Source organism: Phyllopteryx taeniolatus, chromosome 12 (genome assembly GCF_024500385.1).
Source record: "Phyllopteryx taeniolatus isolate TA_2022b chromosome 12, UOR_Ptae_1.2, whole genome shotgun sequence".
Lineage (NCBI taxonomy): Eukaryota > Metazoa > Chordata > Actinopteri > Syngnathiformes > Syngnathidae > Phyllopteryx > Phyllopteryx taeniolatus.
The window spans coordinates 20,378,114-20,400,476 of NC_084513.1; the positions used below are offsets into that span (position 1 = coordinate 20,378,114).

Genomic DNA, 22,363 nt, shown 5'->3' on the forward strand with positions numbered 1-22,363 from the left:
GTCGAGCAGAATACAGTCGCGTAGCAACTGCCCCAAATAAATGAGATAATGTAGGACTATTAGCATAGAAAATAAAAGATAGTTAAGACTATGTACAAAACAACAAAAGAGCGTCAACGCAAAACAAAGAAAAAAAAATACAGAAGAATAAAGTCATGGAATTACATGTAATATTTGCGGAAACAAAGTTTTACGTTGTTAAAGTAACAAGACTTGACACGACTTGTCATACTGCGAGATTAAAAAACTAATGTGAGAAAAAGATTGCAATTTTATGATACTCTGATTAAAAGTAATAGTTGGAACATTGTGGGCTGGAGACAAAAAACAATCGAGAAAACAAGGATTATGTAATAACATTGCATGATAAACTGATATTTTCCTAAAATATGAAGAAAAATGGAGAATAAAGAAACATTGAGAGAACTAAGCCATTTTTGTAATATATATTATGGATGAAATGGTCAGGAAAAAAAGTTTTAATATAAGGTAAATTGTCATTTTACAAGTTCAATTAATAAAACGTTGCAATAAAGGCATAAATGTGAGGGGGGGAAAGTTGCAATTTTGCCATAATGCTAAGAAAATTCAACTTGATGAAATTGGTAATATTGCAAAAATATAATTTTATAACAATAGTTTACATACAAGCAAGTTTTTTTTCATGATTCATAAATGTTAATCTTTTTTCCTCAAAATGTTTACAGTTTGATCACCGCTTGGTTCTTTTAATACTGTACAAATAACTTATTTTCCTTTTCAGGGTGGCCTCTAATACTTGTTCATTCAAAACAAACAATTTTTGACATTGGCATTGCTTTAATGAAGATGCTTATTATGGACGATATAAGGTTACAAACAACAAACACGTGAATAACTCAAAACTAGGAACCAGTTCTTTAAACGCGTACAAAAAAAACAAACAAAACAGCCACATTGGGCCTGCCCTTTACAACAGGGAATGATAGCATTTTAACTAGCGGATCGCCACTCAATGGCTTTTAAGGCAAACGAAGAAATGTTCATCTAAGTTTAGGCTCCATGGTAGAGGAGCACGGTGCTGAAGAAGGTGTGGTCGTACAACTGCTCCGCTTTAACAGACTTCTGGTGCTCCACTTGGCTGATCTCAGGCGACCCCCCGTAGCCTGCGGTCGGATCGCGCCCCAAGGGAAGCTGCGGTTGACAGTGACCGAGTGAGGAAATGCCCACTGACACTGGGAGGGAGAAGACAAACAGTCAAGAGTGCGTGCGAATAAATCATTGGTGAATGTCGACCTGATTCTGGAGGCGACCTGTTCAAAATAGCTCAGCGCATCCCTCTGAAAACTTTGACATGGACGTTTCACTCGGCTCGCATGACGTATGAACGATAAATTGTGAAAGACGCTGACATAATCTCGCAAGTCACGAGCCCAGACCTGCTTCGAAATGGGTCACAACCTGCTTTGTGCACGCTGGACGACATAGTGAACTCGTCTCCAAGGTGCCGCTATGAGGGAAGGTACACATTTTTTGAAATTTAATCTTCTAGGACATGCTGGTGCGCTCCGAATCAGAGCAAGATGCCAACAACACTTCACACTGATTCAACTACTGAAAGAAAGAAAAGGAAAAACAATGTATAAATGGATCAACATTTAATGATTGGACATCATTAATTACAAAGCTACACCTGCTCAACAGTGACACACACACAGACACACACACTCGCAGATCACCTCTAACTTTCATGTACTAGTACCCCCCGCGCCCCCAAAAAATCCCATACTACAACCCCAACTCCAATGAAGTTGGGACGTCGTGTTAAACATAAATAAAAACAGAATACAATGATTTGCAAATCATGTTCAACCTATATTTAAGGCAAGATATTTCATGTTCAAACTGATAAACGTGATTGTTTTTAGCAAATAATCATTCACTTAGAATTTTATGGCTGCAAGATGGGGCGAGGTTCGCCTCTTTGTGAACAAGTGCGTGAGAAAATAGTCGAACAATTTAAGGACAATGTTCCTCAACGTAGAATTGCAAGGAATTTCGGGATTTCATCATCTACGGTCCATAATACCATCAAAAGGTTGAGAGAATCTGGAGAAATCACTGCATGTAAGCGGCAAGGCCCAAAACCAACACTGAATGCCCGTGACCTTCGATCCCTCAGGCGGCACTGCATCAAAATTAAATGCATTCAATTAAATATAGGTTGAACATGATTTGTAAATCGTTGTATTCTGTTTTTATTTGTTTAAAACAACGTCCCAACTTTATTGGAATTAGGGTTGTAATTAAAATACAATTTAAGCACATTTGTTCCACTACTAGCTCAAGTAATAAGGCTTTTTGTTTTGTTTTTGCAAACTGTATAATCCAATGCAAACTTTTTTAGGCAGCTAACTAACAGATTATAAAATTACCTTCACCGTTTTTGTTTTTTTTTTTTTTTAAATGAACATTATTATAGAATATGTAATATGCAACACTGCTAACAGAATGGACATTCATCATACTCGAGCAACATCATTCTAAAAAAGTAAATGTAGTACAGTGGTAACTCCTAAGACGAATGGCAAAAAGGGCCGAGAAAATTGGGAGTTTGACCAACATTAGACCTCATTTTAGCTAGCATCGAAAGATTAACCTGGTGCCATGACATCTGAAGTGATGGTTGTAGTCATGTGGATTGGACGCAGAAGTGTTGCGTTTGTTCAGCCATGTTTAGGAGTTTCTACTTCTTGTTTTTAATAATTCCCATTCCTGTGGATTTCATAAGAGTTTCAGTGGGAGCGGTTACTGGCAAACATTTTGGGAGCAACGGATTTTGAGTTGGACATTCTCGACCTGGTGTTGTGTAATTGAATCTATCCATTTGTGCTATTCAGGGGAAAAAAAGTGAAGATGTAGACTGCTATGTTAGCTTCTCGCTGTAGTTTCTAACTGGTTAGCTGCCACATACTTGTCACTTGTTTATACTTATACGACAATCAATGATGTTAAAATGTTACTTAAAACATGGCCTGTACAGTACTCAAGGTTTTATGGTGGCAACAGTTTGGACTCTGGAACAAATTATTTTGAAATACAATTCATTTTAATGGGGAAAGGAAGTTCAACCAGCATCATGGATAGATTGTCATCGACCTTTGAGGTACCACTGTACTAAGTCTTAATTTGGTACATTTACAAGCTGTAAAAGTCGGTAGAAAAGCTGCGCTGTGAATGATTTATACCACTATGAGCTACATTCATGTTGGGATTTGCTTTGGCATGAGGCAGGTTGAATGACTTAACTACATCAACTAGGGGCAGTTAATACCTTCATGAAAGACAAATCGACAAGAAATGTTCTACAGCAGATTCAGCAAAGGGAGGAAGAAAGAAAGGGGCGGGGGGGGGGGCATGATATGATCCAATTTAGATTACATCTCATGGATATTAATACAAAAAATGAAGTTTCCCTTAAACATTGAAAATGAACACTGCACATTTCCCAACACATTTAGCTTTAGCCACAACACGCAAAAGCATACAACAAATTGTAATTAAAAATAATAACCAAGAACAGTACTCCGTTTACACTGTTCAACCAACTAGACGGAGAAATACAAATAATTCTGTTATCTGGAAATGTCCTATAAAATTGTGTAAAATAAGTTGTTGTTTTTTTTACAATAAACCTTTTAGTATAACTGGACAAAGGCCTTAAATATAATTTTGAGTGGAATCAGGTACATAGGAGAGTAGAAAAGCTTACACACACTGCTATAGCCTTTTTTTTTTAACATTTGTCTTTTTGCATATAAGTCGCCAACAAATAAATCATAGCTTGACAATAGCAAAATGTATACACAACACCAATGTGAAATACAATTTTTGAGTGTGCCACCACACACACAGCCTCTCTACAAATAAGCGTAAGAGTTGGTGCAGCGACAAGGCGTCTGCATGGACGCCACATTGAAGACCTCCAGCTCTTTAGTTGCTGAGCTGGACATAGCCCGTCCCCCCTGGTCCTCCCACTGATCCATGGGCCCCAGCCCGTTCGCCGGCGCCACCCCGTTTGGCCCCAATGCAAAGGGTCCTGGCCCACCTGTGCTCACAGAAGACTCCAACTCCATGCTTTCCATTGGGGACTCTCCAGCACCAGCAACTGGCCCGTTACCGTTCTGCAATTCAAGCAGCATGCCCAGACCTGATTTATAAAAAAAAACAAAACAAAACAAAAAAAAAAAAAAAAAAAAAAAATGATTTCAATTTTTAGACCAGTACAAGTATGAAGTTATAAGACTTATTGTTTCTTTACAGGCTAGCTAATTTGGTGAACATAACCAACTCAATACAATTACTTTAGTTACATGAGGATTAGAATAACAACAGCTCCCAGTTTAATTTCTGACAAAGTTCTTGTGTTGGATCGCTTTACATTTGCTCTAGCTTGTATTGTAAGGATTGGTTTTTCAACCATTTATCCATGTATGGAAAATTGGTCATTTTGTTTCATAATAAAGATTTCTCTCATGGCAATCTGTACAGGCCAGAACTAGTTGAACCTGAATCAACCTCTGCTGGTTGCTGCGGACAACATGGAAGAAAACAACAACTAAATTACGGGGGTGAAAAAAAGATTCATGTAAAGATACCATTTAGTTGGCCTGGACTGACTCGTCCACTCGTTGTGAATTCCTCCATCGGTCACTGTATCCAATTGTTAATAGAAATGGTCAATGAAACTAATGCACCATATTCACACCATATTTACTGGTCTAAACTGTTGTTGGAGTTTTCATTCAGCATGTGCTTCTTTATTCGCTGTAAGCGTGTTGTTTTGTTACACATTTGTGTATACAGTACATCATTGAGGTCGGGCTCACATTGACAGGGTATATCTGATTCGTCCATTAACGCTGCAGTCCCATTTGCAAATATCTGATATATATTCCATTTTTATTCACAATGGAAAGTGAGATGCCAATCAGAGGATATGCACTTTTTTTTCCTCCTCATGCTGCCACGATCCAAACTCATCCATCCATTTTCTTTACCGCTTATCCTCACTAGGGTCACGGGCTGCAAATTGTGGCACAAAAATGACTCACCGTTAGGTCTCGCCTTCTTCACTGGGTTGACTTCCTGGTCATCGAATGACCTCTTTCTGTTGGGTATGCCCTTGAAGAGGCTACGGCCCTGGGTAGTGGGCTGAGTGTGCCCCCCATTCTGGCTGGTGCCATTGAGAAAGTCTCCGTTATGGAACTGAGCCATGTTTTGTTGGAAGTTCTGGGCATTGGAGAGAAGCTCGGCGCACTCCTGGAAGCCCTGCGCGTGGGCCAGGTCGGCGGCGGTCAGCCCGCTGGCATTCCTCACTCTGCACAACGGGAAACGTTGAGTGTCAGTGGGATTTACTGCACGTTTGCTTGAACACAAATAAAAAGAAAACATGACCCACGCACTCACACATATACACATATACACGTATATACACACACACACACACACACACTGACAGACTTATCAAGCAAACACACTCACATACAGACACGTACAACGATGAAATTAATTGCCTTTGTCATCATCATGACAGATGATGATGGATCCCTTTTGGATCGATTGCATCATCTTTTGAATGAATTGAATGGCTCCAAATAGTTTGAAGAAAACAAGTCTCCTGGCCAAGAGACATGATTAAAACAATGGAAGCTATGCATTTCCATGTACCTGAAATGATCCGACATGAGAGCGGATGATCAAGCGTTATGTGATCCAGAGAAGACTTGGTGTCCAAAGTTCTCCAAATGCAAGATGAGCAAACACGGAATAGGACCAAGCTCAAGATCACCTCCAAATCCAAATGAGTGCAAGGATTCAAGTATGGGGTGCACCAGAAGACAAGAGTATGGGAAGTTAGGGCTACAGTGGAAAAAAATAATACCTATACCAATTATATTTGCCACAAATGACAATGATATGGCCAAAGCTGAGAAATTAAGAGTTTCAGAATTGCTTGGTGAGAAGTCCAAGAGCCTGAGGATGAGGGAAGCACCAAAGATATACCTTCCAGGGTAAGTCCAATTAAAGGAACAGCGAAATTAAAGTGTCTTCGACAAGTCTTGAGTAGATTTGGACTTTCAAGGTAAAAGTCTTAGTCTTGTATGACAATTGACCAGAAGAATGTAAGCACGTGCATCTGTGCTTGTGTGTGCAGCGTTCACAGTTGCGTTAATCATGCCTCTTTGCAGCAGACTTTCATAGTGCCAGAAAGGATCGAGCAGACAGTGCTGGGACTGGATCAGCGTCTTTTGTGGAATCGATGTCACTCAACAGTAAAACCATTGTCCATCATTATTCCAAACTTATCCAATGCCAATGGAATAAAGTTTTTGCGGACAAAGATTTCTCCCTTAATTGACAGAAAATAATAATATAGCTGAGAGATGGATCTCTTTTAGATTCATGAACGGAATTCTCCATTTACAAAACAATACTGCACTTGTTCCGTGTGAATGTCATCACAGAGCACAATGTGTTCTCAGTGCAAACAGAAAGGTCTTTGTTAACTAAATAGAGCTTATGGAAAAGAGCCAGGATGCAGCTCGATGTGAAAGAAATCCTTAACAATGCGCCATTTCATGTAGAAATTATATCACCTTAGATCAAGTTCGAAAAGGCCTTTGATTTTGCTTGTGCTAAAGTATTTTATGTTTTGAATCAAACGGTTACCTGTAGTTTTACTGTAAGCAAGTGGCATCGACTTCCACAATGTGACGACTTCCAGCCGTTTCAATCAACTCATTGTGTCATAAAAACCTTTAGAGAAGTAGTGCACATTGAGGAATTTAACATTGTCAAAACAATACAATTAAAAATCACAATAACTTGTTGCACATCACCCGCCCCCCATTTCAAATTAACGCTTCCAACACATTAATCAAGTCAAATCATTTGTCTTACGTTTTGTGGTCATGTAAATGTACTTGTCTCACCAAGGAATACAATTCCTATTTTAAATGCTTAGATTGTATTTAAAAATAGATATAGCTGGTATAAAGGCCCAGATAACCATCGCATGGATAATGGAATTAACTATCATTTGGCCCTTAAAAAGAGCGACTGGGCAGCAGCTATTACGTGCGTTGTGAGAACTTCTGACATCAGCTCAAACCTCGACTCATTCCCAACTAAGTAAGGCCTTCAGCTCTAAATTCCAGCAGCGTGACCTTAAACGCACTGCTCTGCCACTCCCTATAAGGAATAGAGCCGTTCAGTTGATTTACCAATGCGATTCATACTTCCAGCCATCGTTTTCTGCCACAAGTTGACTTCGTACACTAATTATCAGTGGTTCCAATTTTGTCAAAGACCCATAAAGGTAGGTTTAATCAAATCAGGTCGCAGGGGTCGATATTTATTGGGTCAGTGACTGTCAAGAGTACGATTTTTGTAATTTAAGATGGACGAACACCAACAGCGGTTATCGGTATCGGGCCGATATTGGCCCTATTTCAAGATATAAGAGAAGTACTCATGAAGACTGCCGATACCAGGCATCGATACCTATGGCAAAATAAAAAAAATAAATCTGACGTATTAAGTCCTCCTTGTCAGTAGTCGGTGCTACGCTGCGGCGGTTTGACACATCGGCAAATCATAAAGTGCGTCAGAAATAAAGAAAGATTTTATCCATAATTATCTGTCATTGTGTTCATTCAAATTGTATGTATCAAAAGTATTAGTACTCGGTATCAGTGAGTACTCAAGAGTGAATATTTGCACGAGTATCGGTCTGAAAAACAAGTGATATTGAACATCCCTACTTTTTATTCATCTTTGGATCATCAAACAGGCATACAGTTTCTTGGGAAAAAAGGTGTTTCGCTCGTTGCGTTCTTTCTCATTTGCTATAGTGCATGTCAGTGTTTTTGCAATACTTATACAATAAAGTGCAACCCTGACTTCAAGACTTGAATCATAATCGACAGTTTGCGTGTCTTTAAACACAAACCAAATATATGCCTGGGTTTTTTGTTCTTCTGCAGACAGACGAAAGTCAAAAAGTTGATTTAAAACCTTTAACGGGGACACAATGGCAAGTACAGTATTCCTTTAGCGAGACATGACATCGTCAGTGTGCACCGATCCATTTGTTTGGTTTGAGTTTTAAAAAGGAAGCGTTAATTCTTTTTAAATGCCTGGTATGCTTTGCTTTTCAGTGCTAGGTACATACTGTATGTGTCTTCGCTATCTAATCGTCTAACCTCCCAGAGGCAACCTATAGTCATGCTAGTGCTTTGACATGGGACTCACGTGATTAACCCTGTCCATATAAAAGGGCTCCTAATGGTTAGTTGGCAAAAGTAAACATTGAATACAAATAAATAAGCTAAAAATAAAGACAAAAACTAGATACAAGAACAGTCATGGGTAATAAGCAAAGCATGCAGGTCTAAAAATTTCAGTTGTGATTCATTGACATCAAAACCTAGCATCAAAACCAATCACCGCAAGAAATACCTCAACAGTTTGCCAGTGTGTAGATAGGAAGCGATAGTGAGAACACTCAATGCCACAACAGTGCGGCTATCCCAGGGAACGGGGCAGACTCAGCAGTGTCTATTCTCCCCCTTTCTAGGATTACTTGAAAAAACCAAGTCATTTCCAACTCAATGGCTGCAAAACAATTAAGACGTACGGTTCGGTTTTAGCAGGTGAGCAAACTTTTCTCTTTCTTGTCACTTATTGTCACTTTCATGAAGGAAAACGTGGCAAATGATTACAAGATATTGTATCAGGTTAAAAAGTGTGACATAACACAATTAAGACATTTCTTGGCATGACGTTAAAATATTTGACACAGTGACATAACAGTGAATAAATAACCATGGCACAGGATGATTGTTACCATTACACAGTTAATAGGTGAGTACATGGTGCTAAGCAACGCTAACACCCCCTAATTGCTCAGATGTTCTAATATCGTGTGTCTGCACTCTTCCCTAACAGCATCCTGCCTCCTGCTAGCTCACTAACGGGCTGCTTTTCAACTTCCCGAGGCTCATGACAAATTCAACTAAAAATGATAATATGGATATTAGTCTCTTTGGGGACAGGGGGGGATCATTAGTATTATCAAGTAATAGCGTGAGACAAGACTTGGAAATATTTGAACCGGTTCACCAGTGACTAGGTTAGACCACATTAGATTCAAAGGGAAAAAAAAAAAAAAAAAAAAAAAAAGGTTTAGATATTCTTTCATTATTCCCATTGAGTAATTTTTTGGTTAGAAATATAATAAGCGTTTAAAAGCAGGAACAAAAATGGGTCTGTGGCTTCCCCCTTCACCCATTCCTGTTTGTAGTATTGAATTAATAACTGTTGTGTACTTTAGTTTAAATGCATTGATCAACAAATTGATATTTTAAGTGTGTGAACATGGAGGGGTTTGAAAGAAATCCTGGGATCCAATTTGTTGGGAGCAGTTATGATGCCGGGAAGGAAAGGGAAAAGATTCATCCACTCGTCAAAGCGTTGCTGTCCAGAACCAGGGCCTTGAAGTGGAAGCATTTGGATGATGGCTCTTCAAAAAAGACAGGCCTGGAAGTCAAGACCTTAAAATCCATCCGACTCCAACCACACCCAACAAAGTCATTGCAAATGTAAGAATTTCTGTCTCCAATGAAGGAATATTTGGCCTCTTTGTCCAGAATGAGGCTCTCCAATGAAAGCACAGTCGCCATTCTTCGGGTTGAGTGTGGCGACTAAGCTTAAGAGCTTCACGACTTCCACGGAGCAATTGCCTGGTTTTTCCATTTCGGTCCAGCTCTTTGTGTCATCTTTCCGTGGGTTCAAGAGGATGGACTGGTCGTGCGGGATTGACAGGCAACAAAACACTTGAGTAGGACTGACATTCATTACAAGAAGATGTTCAATTATGTGGTAGTGTATTTTGAGTGAAATACAAAAGGGCTCTCCAATGCCAAGAGGCTTTTAATGGTGAGACTATTTCAATTTTGTTTGTGAGAGTCAATATATTTATTATAATTGTATGTGCATTTTTTTAACTGGATCTGCATTTAGTAAAGTGACGTATTTCCTGCCATTTTTTGTGGTTTTAACTGACAACGCTATTGTTTACTGTTGCAAAACATTTACTTTGATACAAAGTAGATGTAATTATTTGCAAATCAAAATTTGGTTTATCCAGTGTTTCATCTGTTTAAGAAAGACACTGTTCTTTTCGGTGTATCTTGAAGACGTTTTATGTATCTAAGAAGTGCTACTGTATTTCGTCTGAAATTAAGACCGCAATGGGTTTGTCATGAGCCTCATTCCCACCTAACTTGTTTGCGTGAGTTTCCCCTCTTATATGTGCCCAAATAATTTTCCCAATACTTCAAATAATAAACTTTATAATAACAGAGACTAAAGACAAAATCTGTGATCTATAAGGGGGAAAAAAATAACATCATTTTCATCACTTATACATTTACTCATCAGGTAATAACCAAATGCACATCACAGGAAATGGAGGATTGTTTCGTTTTGGTGAAGCCAAACCCCACCAGGGGTCTTATGTGACATGAAAAGTATCATTTTGATGCAGTGCAAAATGCTTCGTTAAAACTTGAAGATCAGAATTAAATGTTTATTTTTTGTTTGTTTGTTTTTTACCATGGGATACCATACGTTTTATTAGTTGTTCTATCAAAACAAATAATTGTCCTCTTTCTCATTACGGATGCTACATACATGATATCTCATCACCAATAAATGAAATGTTGGTCTGTCAAGTCCAATCCAGAATATTCACAATATTTTTGGTCAGAGACGTCAATGAATACTTTTTTTTTGTTTGTTTTTGTTTTTTTTAAATGTAATCAATAAATGAAAACATTTTTGAAAAATTGGAAAAATAATCCACACATCTGAAAGCTCCCTGGAAGCTCTGGCTCTCAGGACGATGTCAAATATAAGAACAATTCGCCACGGCCCGATGCAAAGTATGAAACTGCAGATCAAATATTGTTAAGGAGGTAAATAAATTGGAAATATGCAGTAAGACATTGCTAATGTGGGTCAGCACTGCATTGACATGAATATTTCAAGCAAACGATGGAGAGTTACATTACAGAAAATATGGTTAACCAGAAAAACTGCTATTCCATTTTTAACACTTGCAGTCAAATATATTTTCATAAATGCAAAACATGACATTATAAAGTAACAATTAAAATTATGTTGTGTTTATCTGTAGGCGTTTTAAAATCACCTCTGTGGGCCCTTAAGATGAAAGTTCGTTTTGGTATCGTTTTAATATTTCTTTTATAGCTGTACTTCATATGGGCTTTGTGCCAGGAGTAAACATGTTAATAATGAATTAAAATAAAATCATGATTATCTGCCATAATAGTAACACGAAGAAAAATAGAAGACCTCAACTTGTCATTAATGATTTTTATTTATTTATTCTGGTTTAGGAAACAATATATGAACCAAGGTATTCAATTCTTGAGGTAAGAGTCAATTGGTGGTTTATGTTAGTTGAGTTTATACAACATTCATTTACATGTGAAAACTACATTTATATAAGTCACCTTGCTTCTTGATCTAGCTGTTTTTTTCTTTTCTTTTCTTTTTTACACATTGTCAATTATGTTGTGTTTATGCAGTCCATACAATGCAATGCAGCTTTGGTAGAAAACAAACAAACAAACAAAACTTTCATAGTGAAGTGTCATGTGCATTTGGTCATCTAGATAAAACTGTATGTAAGACATAAACCAAAACAAACACTAAATAAAAACACACTCTAGAAATAACAAATATCATGCAACATGGCCTACAAAGTTAAGAACAGTTTATCAACATTTTCATCAAGCTGTCCTTGTGTTCCGGGTATTAGAGATGACCAAAAATGATACTTGCTACTTGAGCTCAAAGGCGTTAGAATCAGTTAATGATCAACTTTTACTAATAACTAGCTCAGATCATACAGGGTCAACTGCGGGCAAAAAATAAAAAAATAAAAAAATAAAATGGTCGTAAATAGTTCATCTTGGTATACGCACAAGGGGCAACTTGATGAGAATTGTCACAATGATAAACAACAATTTCAAAGATGAACAAAATAAAACTGCTTTTCAAGGGCGCACCACCAAATTGAACGTTTCACAATCAAAGTTAATATAATAAGTAATACTATCAAGCTAGCAGTAGCAACATTTGTCGGAAAAATATGCCTTTAAATTCGCACGGCTGACAAGCTGCTAACTGCTCAAATGTAGCGTGTTTTATCGCGTGACGTTTCCCCATTACATTAACTTTTATTATTCCCTCACTCATCATTCAAATTAAAACCTTGTTTAAAGAGTGTTTTATTGTTTGAACATTCAGTAGCAAGAGTTAACTTATTTCTACACTTGCATATGGATTTAAAAGTCTGCCTGTAGAGTTGCACAAAAAAATAGATAAGTTAAATAAGCCTACAAAACTGCAGTATCATTATTACTTTAAAAATGATACATGATATTTATATATAAATGGCAACCAATCCAAATAAGAAAATGGTGGCCAAAACCGATTAAGCTGTCACACACTGGGCAGGGTTTGGCAAATAGTCTTCATGAGTGACCGCCTGTGAGCCACTGTTTTTTCTGCGATTCAGAATTTGAGCCGCTGGTGAACAGTGTCACAACATAACAGATGTGAAAGACAAATTTAATTTAAAAAAAAATAATAATAATTAAAAAGCAAAGCCACATGAGCTTTCACACAAAAAACAAGAAAATACCCGTACTAATACAGTATATACAGCATAAATATACATACATATATATACATATACATACATACATATATATGCTGTATATACTGTATTTTTTTAATTTTTATTTATTTTATGGATCGTTTCCTCTATTTGTGGCAATCTGCTTCTTCCTTGACAATCGTGCCATGGTTTTTGTGGTTCAATAAAAAAAAAAATACAGTACAGCATACTGTAAATGGAGCCTCAAAACCCAATACAGGGTCGCCATTTTTTTTCTTGCAGCGCGTCCGTAGTTTTTTTTCTGCGACGGCCCACTTTAGTCGCATCGGATTCAGCTCTTCCGCAATCAAGTTTTATTCATTTCTCATAAAGATATCTGCCGTATTGAAATGTTCAGCGCTTCGCTATTACCCTGTAAATGTCATCGGTGTTCTGATTCAGCTTTTGGTGGTGAGCCCTTGCAAAGGCGTCACGTCCAGAGTTGGAGAAGAGAGGAAGGGGGGGAAAAAAAAGAGGTGAGCTCACAACATTGACCACAGGACTTACTCAGCTTTTGCTCCCTGCACCAAGAGAGCGTTGATGCACTCCAGACTGCCCGCACGTGCAGCCTTGTGGATGGGCGTCTCGCCCACATAGTCCTGAGAGATAACAGAGCAGCTTGCAGTTAAACATAGAAACACGTTTGGACTAGATAGAACAAGACCGAGTCCCTCGACAGTTCCTTTTTCAAATGCGAAATGCAGTATCTGCACTGTTCGATAAGTCAACTTTTTGACTTGTTTAACATGACATTCTTTTAACTTTATTTTGTGCTGTTCAAAAACTTGGTAAACAAACACAACGTTTTTAACAAGTATTACCATTTGCCAGGGAAAAATGTCTTCCAAACAACTACTTCTGACCCATTTTGGAGACCAGCAAAGACTAAACGTGATCGAGACAAGAACCAAATCGGCTTTCCTTTGATAAAGCAAGTAGAGACAACACGGTGTAATGACCATTTAATAATGGAGGGTTATCCCTCTAACTACCCACTTGACCAATCGGTAGGTAGAGCACATTAAGAAAGCAAACAATCCTTTTGAAGGACCATAGACGCCAGCTCAATTGTTTGGTTTTTAAAGGAATGATTTAACATTTATAAAACACTGTAGATCTCAAAGGTGTGCTGTTGCACGCTATACAAATAAGATGAAGATAGAAATGAAACCATACAAAAGAAATGTTGTACAGTGAATCCAATGTCCCCAAACCTTTGAGCTGTGTATTTCTGAGTTTTGTTGTTCTGTCTAAAGGAAATATATATATATATATATATATATTTATTTTTTATTTTTTTTATTAATTGTTAAATGATTAAATCGGGTCCCTTTGTGTTTTGATTTTATGAAATAGTGGGACAGCGATGTTATACGCTTTAGATTTTAAATCAATGCGGTAATGATTGCCAACTGTGGGCCTGTGAAGACCTTTGAGATTCTTTTTGTGATTAAGCACTATACAAATAAACTTGACTTAGCCTATTCCATTTTCTGTTTCCAATGTGTGAGTCATATACAAATGAGAACACGGTGCAAGTCTGCAGGCAATGCATGAACTTTTCACCCAGACTTCAACGCCGCCCTTCTGTAGCAAATTATTATTAAGGAAGCAGTTGCAAGTGAGAGCGAGCGAAGCGGAAAAACACACACACACCCAGAATGAGTCATGATCAAATACCAGGCTATGCGAGCTGCCGGCAGTCTGGTATAATTGTTCAGCAGACAGAAAACGACACAAATCCTCCACTTTAAGATGGCTTGCTACCACGCAAAAGCAGAAAATAGCCAGTTATTAGAAACAAAAAGGTCTGCACACACTCTGCCATGATGACGACAGCGCATTATGTCATTGTGACCCACTAATCTCATTTCTCCAAGTAGCGCAGCGGCGCATAAAACATAATCCCAGCATTTTAGGACGTTCACGAAAAGACAATAAAGATGCCGAAAAACAAAAGCAAAAATGCAGAACAGTGCGATTCCATTTTGAGAGAAGATTAAATGGAAAGTAGAAAGGAGACTACGATGAGATAATAACAGTCCGCAGGGCTTGTCATCATATCAGCGATCCACCTTGATGGGATCAGCCTGAGCTCAAGCTGTCGCAACACTGCTCATTTCACTCATTGCCAAGCCAAGCTGAACGAAGTGCAAAAGATATTATAATTATGATATATGTCATTCATCAATATAGTAATTTGTCCGAGTAGTTTGTGCCTGTTTTTTATTTGCGGATGGTGTCTTTAAATGTGCATTTAAATGATCGATGTGTTGCCAGTGACTGAGGAGTGTTTTTTTTCTTCTTTTGTTTTTAAGCACTTGCAGCAAGTTACAAAAAAACTACACATATAAACGCCACAAGTTGCATTGCTGACGTGTTCTTCTTCAGACGACAAACTAGTTAGAACCGAGTCACCAACACTGACGCTGGTTGCGGCCAAGAAGTGCACTCCATTTCAGTTAAATAAGTCGTTTGCCTAATAGCATCATTGCCAAAGTCATTTTTAACCTACTGTCACAATAGCGATAAAAAGTGCTTGCCACAAATTTTTTTACAACGAGACCCTTACTTGTTGAATTTATAATAATACATTTACAATAAATAAGCGAGGTGGGCATTGCAATTAAGAGTCTGGTTTGACTTGCCCTACCTGAATAAACAAACGTTAAATAAAATATGTTGGTTTTGTTCTTGTTTTCCAAATACATTCAAAAATTGTAGGAACATAATTCCGCTGTAAACCGAGTCCCGATGTAAAAGTCCCCAACCGCTATAAGAGGAAATACGGTATGTAAACGCTTTAGGATTTCAGTGTTTAGCTGGTTCAGTGTGTGTTCAATTGGGTTCCTTGTTGTGGCAACAAAGCTTTTTGAACTTCTTAATTAATCAAGTTAGGTGATTTTTACTTTCCATTATCTCGCCGGTGTCAAGTCTGCATACTCATCTGATGTCGCACCTGTCTATTAATGTCTGCGCCGGCTTGTAGGAGCCATAACAAGCACTGGGGATGTCCTCCAAACGCTGAAATGTGAGTGGGCGTCTGGGCAAACTTGGAGGTCACAACGTTGACGCCGCAGCCCACTTGTACCAGATGCATCACGCACTCCAGCTGGGAGGAAACAAGGGTTCATTGGCATGATTCGTTCATTTAACAGTGACAGGTGATTTTTATATATAAAAAAATTAAAAAAAAGCTGGTTGGGACACGCAACTGTAGTTAATTTGCATGTTAAGCTGAATCTACTTTTGGCATGCCTTCAATTTCCTTGCAGCGAACAATTAACAGAGCATTTTCAGAGCATTGAATTGATCGTAACTGGACTGATCTGGTTGTCCCAGAAGAGCTTAGGCTACAGTAGATAGTACAGTTTTAGCCTGAGTGTTAGTGTGGAAACATACATGTGTTTATCTAAGTGAGAGGAACGCCCCAACCACGAATGGTATCACTCTTTTGGGATGCAAGTCGACAGTCATTTAGGTGGACTCATCTTTGAGAATATTCCATTCAGTTGTAAGTAGTAATGGTTGTGGAAGCCAAAAGCGGTTGTTTGTTTTGAGGCTAAATTATTGAACGTCTTCCCGGACCTGATGAACCGGATGAATGATAATATTCACAGAGAATATGAAAATGAGTAAACTTCATGGGTTCCTTTTGTAAAAATGACCTCAAAACACCCCTTTTTTTTTTTTTTAACTCGTGACATTAAAAGAAGTGGTGAAAAAATATAGAGAGAGACAGTATTAAAGTTAGAACAGTGTTACAGAGAGGCTTTGGAGTTATTTTAGTTAAGCTCGATCCGATGTAGGTCTCGCTCCAATCAATTCATGTCGCCAGTGACGACGAAATCCACGCCATTGTATGCTTCCAGTCAACTATGGCGGCCCATTAGCTCGCAGACGAGGAGGCTAACATCAGGAAATGGCCGAGACGTCGCGCTCGTTCCCAAAAAAAAATGTAAAATTGAAAAGAAAAGAAACATAAATGAAGAGTGACCTCCACATTGTCAAGCTACCTTTCCGAAATGAGCTGCCCAGTGTATAGGCGTCCAGCCGTAGAAGGTGTCCTCCACGTTGAGGTCGGCCGGGTTGGCGGTGGTCTGAAGGAAGGAGCACAAGGCGCCGACATCTCCATCCCTGCACGCCCGGTGGAGAGGGAAGCGGCTGTTTAACACCTCCTCGCTCGAGAAGCCAGACTCGCACCCAAGCGACATTGCTAGGTAAACGAATAAATGTAAATAATAATATTACAAATACAAAAGACCGACTGGCGGGGTGGGGGGTAAATGTGGTTATCCGAGCAGGTCCCACGCCGCCCCGGGTTGTCTGATGTTTGTCTTTCTGCCTGACAACACGAAAGCACACCAACAGGCCCACCGCCGAAGTGAAACTTGAGAGACGCCGAGCGAGATGGCAAATGTGGCGAGGATTATCCTCACAACGCGGAACGGAGCCGAATGAGCCTGGAAGCGGTGGACTGGATTAAAGAAAAACAACGGATTGAACTCACTGGGTTGGGCTGAAGATGGACAAGTGTCTTGAGCGTTTGGGCGGCCCCTGGCTCGCGTTCCGTTGACAAATAGTTGTTGGAAGGAACTCAAAGTTCACACTACCGATTGCTCATTTGTAAAAGTTGCAAAAAATAAAAAAATAAAATAAAAAAAAGTCCAGACTCTAAAATGTACTTTAGCACGATATTGTGAACATCAAACATGATATACAAGTTCTATTTTGATAACTTGGCACAACAACAAAATAACCTGCACACAAAATTGTTTCCATCTTATTAACTTGTATCGTGCTTAAAATGAGAAGGAAAAAATTTATCACTGGAAACGCTATCAAAACAATCAGTTCTCATCGCTTTGCTCAACTGACTAACAAAAAAAAATGCTAATTTACGTTATGAAAACGGAATAAACATTTTCACCTATTCGCTGACTTTATTATTATTTTTTTAATTGATTTGTTTATCTATCCTTCACTATTTGAAAGAAAAACTCACCTAGTTGTTATTTTTGTGCTCAATTGTATTACTTTGGCTCCATTTTGGCGTCAAGGAATCATAGTGAAGTGAGTTCAGGAGCTTCGTTTGGACAAAAGTAATGCATGGCCACCATCTTGTGGCATCTTTGTACCAGGGAACTATGTGGAAGCGAGTTGAGGTCTTTCATTTTGACAACAATAGTGCTTTCCCTCCATCCTGTAGCATAGGCAATTATAAACCCTTTTTTTTGGGGGGGGGGGGGGGGGGTCATTACTCACGAATTGAATGGAAGCAAACATTTGAGCATCATTATTTTGTGTATTATGCATCTTACTTTTCCAAGCTGAAGACTGGCGGCCAGTCCAGAGTGTACCCAGAAAATGAAATGATGGATGATTGGCTAATAAATCATTATGCTTACTTACAACACACGTCATTAGTTACCTTACTGTAGTTTGTTTTCTTCTTTGCCACAGGATGGCAGCACATAACCAATAACGCAAGCTCATTGGTGCCCGCAGTGAGTGGCGTGTTTGTGGGCATGGGCGTCTGTTCGATTTTGGAGGCAAATGTCACCGAAGCACAGCACTAAATGCGCTCGTAGTGCGACCATCTGGCCATTTTAAAGAGCACTTTTCCTCATTTGAGCTGGAGTCTATTCCAACTGACTTTGGTAGAGAGGGGGGGGGTGCACCCTGGACTAACTACATTGACATGAATTATTGAATTGAAATAACAATCTTCAATGAACCAGGGGCCGTCACTAGTTTTTATGGATTGAGGGTGGGTCGGGGGGTTAGCCCGCAGAAGTGTCACACTGGGACAATATGTTGTCGGAGGGCGGTTTTCAGGGGGGTTTTGATCTTGAGGGTGGCGGATGGGGGGTGCATTGCGCAAAACTTAAACCAAAAAACATATTTTTAAACAACCAAATCATTGGTGGGGTTAACAATTTCAAAAAATTTTTTTTGGGGGGGGGGGGGGGGGGTAACACCAAATGAAACTAACCACAAACCACCAAATCATTTTGGGTGTTGGAGCCCCCTTAGAGCTAGCAATGCCACTGCAATGAACCTAACATGCATGTTTTTGGAGTGTGTGAGGAACCACGCAAGCACAACGAGAACACGCAGACTCCAGGAAGTTCGGACCTCAGAACTGTGTGGCAGATGTGTTAACCGTTACTTCATGTGGTGCCCTGATGTAGTACAGTATTTGCAAATGTCTTTTTTAATTAAAATGTTGTGTGCCACTCCTAAAGAGCCTTAAAAGGACCTGCAAAGGCCATACAATAATTGAGGTCACACCAAGTCCATAGATTTCCTCCTGCGTATGACTGAATTTGCTGATAAGATTCATGCAGTGTTCCCTCCGAACATAAAGGAATTACTCTTTTAAAGTCCTTGAAAATGTCAAAAATCCAGGACCTGCACTTTGATCTGCATCTCTACTAAAATTATTTTCTCAGCCCATGCTCCACCCCTCCACTAGTAAAAACAACAAAAAAAAAACCTTGGAGGTAAAAATCAGAGAACGTCGATGTGAGCTCAGCATAGTGTTCAAATGCCACTTTATATTACACTAAAGACCTGTAGGTAAATACTATACATTATTTCTTCACCACACAACACTGACCAATGTGAATCTCCATGCACCCCTCAGTGCACCAAACCTCATTAAAGAACCCATACCCCCATCCCCCACTCCCCGGTCTTTCCTCAGCTGTGTGTTGAAGGTAGACAAAGGATTATTTGCCAAGTTCCGATAACGCATCGCTGAGTCAGCGCCACGCAGTTAAAATCGTAGTGAGGCAAAGGCGTTTGGTAAATAAGCAGGGACGTTAGGGCGTCAATAGACAGCGAGGGGGCCTCTTCAGTGTCGTGCAACGCGTGTCGTATAAAACAAAGCAAAAAAAATCCCAAATATGGAGATGCGAGCTTTTCATGGAACAACGTGTTGTCCAAAAACAGGCCAGAAATGTGAGATCGTTGGGAGAAGTTACACATAAAAATGTATGAAGATAATAAAAAAAAAGGTAACTTATACATTTCACTTCCAATTGTCAAATAGCTAGATGACAAAATGAAGTAGATTTTGTCCACTCCAGTCCTGTAAGTGCAGTACCCTCTAGTGGACTGTTAACAATGAAAACAAACCCCAGAAAATGTCTACATAAATTCTTGTACTTGTACCTATCTGGACATATGCCAAGTTTGATGAAAATCTTCTTTTTTTTTTTTTTTGCGTAATCCTGATAACAAAACATACGAAGGAATACAGTATATAATACCTTTCGCCTTGTTGTATCTAGGCCAAAGGTAAAAATTCCTTCTTCCTCTTTTTAGAAATCTTTTCGCAGAACAGCCGACATTGTTCTTTGCGAAACGTTTCCCCGACTGAGTGAGAAAAACATCATGTGATGAATGAGGCAGGCTGGACTGTAGAATTAATAGAGCCTTTTTTTTCTACCCTCCCTGTATGCCATACCATGCTGAGCGATGATGTCAGTGATGATGTCGGCCGCGTGGACTGTCATATTTAAACATGCAATGCAGTGGGCATGTGCTCAAAATATACGCAATGGCATTAACGGGATTTTATATTTTACAAAGTACAATAACCTGTCATTCAAAAGGTGTTCACTAAAGCCAACATCGTAAAAACATCGTCACGGTGACTGACGGGAGGTGGAGCGAATGCTTCGTCGCTTAAACGTTTTGAGATGGAGTCGGGCCGTGCCACGCGCGACAGTCCACGGTGATGTAATGCAGATGATGGCGTGACCTTGCATGTAGAGGACGTGACTCGCCGACAGATCGGCCCTCTGAGGTCGCGGGTCGCAAGTCCTCTGTGAATTGCCCGGTTGCAAAACGAGATCCCCAACACACGTGACTAGCAATTCATCGACTTCAAGCTTTAAACGATGACGCGGAGTAGTAAACTAGACTTGTCGACTAATCGACTAATCATTACAATCCCTAGTTTGCAGTTGCTCATTTATTGTCGTCAGGCAAGCTGTAAATATTGAACAGGTTTAACATTTACATTTGCCCATCCTGACCGTTTTTTGAGGAGATCGAGTGGGAAAAGACACTCTTAACACACAACACGCCACAAGCTAATCGGTCAGGATAATCTTTCAGAGACATCCCAAAATGGTTTGAAAATGGCAATAGTTGGAACAGATTTCAATCCTTTCTTCTTCCTTTTTCGCCAAGGCTCCGCATGAAGCCAAATCGCTGAATGGCACGTCCCCCGTATTGTTTCGGGGGATTTTCCTCTCCTCTGTCAGGTTTTACCTCCCCAACGCCTCCCACGCCCGACGGCCGTGTTTCGGATTATACAGCTTTGAGGAACATGTGCCGCGCCATTTGTGCTTTTGTGTGCGATTGTGTGCGTCTCGGCAGACAGGAAGCACGCTCTGCTGCCACATGCGTACACACATTGTCTTGCCATCTGTTGTTCTAGTTGTGTCGCACCACCGCGTCCTGTGTTTCACCACATTCGTTTTCCTTTTTCCACTGTGGACTGTCGTCATTCTATGACCTCATATCAAACGTAGCCGTGCAAAACAGTTCAGAATATATGTGTAACCCTGAGGCCGTTTATATACAGTATCATCAGCGGGGTGCCCTTCAGCCTGCAATCCTCCTGAGAACGTTCGGAGGAGGAGCTGCAGCTATGGGGCTGACATCGGTTGCCTCTGACGCCAGCACAGCACCAACACTTACGCCAAGAGATTATGATCGACAGCTTTTGCTTTCCTCCATAGGATTTGTTTGCGTGATGTTTTTCTATTTGATGAGTTTTACATGCTGCCACACTATTTTCTTGAGTTTGTCTATATAGAAAGGGTACAAAGTCACGGTTCTGTACATTATACCTTCACTTTAAGGTCAGGATTTGGTACATATTTAGTTCTGTCAGGGGGGGGGAAGAATGCAACGATGCACGTTTTTTTGTGGAAACGGGAATAAATTGAATGAAATTGAAAATGTTCTATTTTTATGTGCTGCCAAAAGCACGCCGCTAGCCATGACGTCCGCCAGCCAGAAGCTGAGCCGCATTGTATTTGTTTTCGTAGTAGCAGTGTGAATGGAACACGAGACAGTTCCGTGTAGGAACTTGATACGCCTCTGCACCTTATCTGTAATGTCCCATAACAGAAAAATCAGAACACTGTATGACCCGTTACTACTACCCCTACTTCTTCCTCTTTCCAGTTTTTGGAAAGTGTTTTTTAAATGTTTTAAATTTATGGGAGGATGCCCTTTTGACTCCAACCTTCCCAGAAGCTAGGAAGACGTACGCGACACGGTATTCCAGGCTAGTCTTCCATCCGACTACTAACAAGGCTTGACCCTCCGTTACTACTTCCCAGATCGGATCATTTGATCCAAGGGCCAATCCACACCGGTGTGTTTATTTGAAATATCTGTCATTGTCACTTTGTCTTCTCGTTGAAGCTGCTTCTTGTTTGTAAACCAATGGCGCAAAAAAAAAAAAAAAAAAAAAAAAGGGCCAAAACAAAAGGTGCGCTGAACGTTAACCCATTAAAATCGCGCCCGACAATCATCTATCAG

The 22,363-nt window shown here is 39.6% G+C and overlaps 1 protein-coding gene across 4 annotated transcripts; it reads right to left on the bottom strand.

Annotated features, from left to right (window-relative positions):
• Positions 1–432: 432 nt before the first annotated feature.
• Positions 433–17,183, bottom strand: ankrd10b (ankyrin repeat domain 10b). Of its 4 annotated transcripts, none has more exons than XM_061791829.1 (6): positions 16,810–17,180; positions 15,753–15,905; positions 13,301–13,392; positions 5,094–5,407; positions 4,088–4,189; positions 433–1,214 (listed from the first exon to the last, which is right to left on the bottom strand). In XM_061791829.1, exons 1-6 carry the CDS (start codon positions 17,005–17,007, stop codon positions 1,033–1,035), a joined length of 1,041 nt encoding a protein of 346 aa, XP_061647813.1. In that variant the 5' UTR covers positions 17,008–17,180; the 3' UTR covers positions 433–1,032. The 4 variants fall into 4 exon arrangements, with proteins under 4 accessions (XP_061647813.1, XP_061647815.1, XP_061647812.1 ...); XM_061791831.1 differs by having other exon boundaries at positions 5,094–5,359; positions 16,810–17,177; XM_061791828.1 differs by lacking the exon at positions 433–1,214 and having other exon boundaries at positions 1,621–4,189; positions 16,810–17,183.
• Between the last annotated feature and the right edge of the window lie 5,180 nt (positions 17,184–22,363).

Excerpts from the sequence above, each read along its gene's own strand:
- ankrd10b (XM_061791828.1), bottom strand. The coding sequence starts at position 17,007 with ATGTCGCTTGGGTGCGAGTCTGGCTTCTCGAGCGAGGAGGTGTTAAAC. Across the intron at positions 13,393-15,752 it reads GCGCAGACATTAATAGACAG|GACTATGTGGGCGAGACGCC; the intron begins GTGCGACATCAG and ends GTTATCTCTCAG. Across the intron at positions 5,408-13,300 it reads GTGCAGGGAGCAAAAGCTGA|CAAACGTGCAGTAAATCCCA; the intron begins GTAAGTCCTGTG and ends TTTGTGTTCAAG.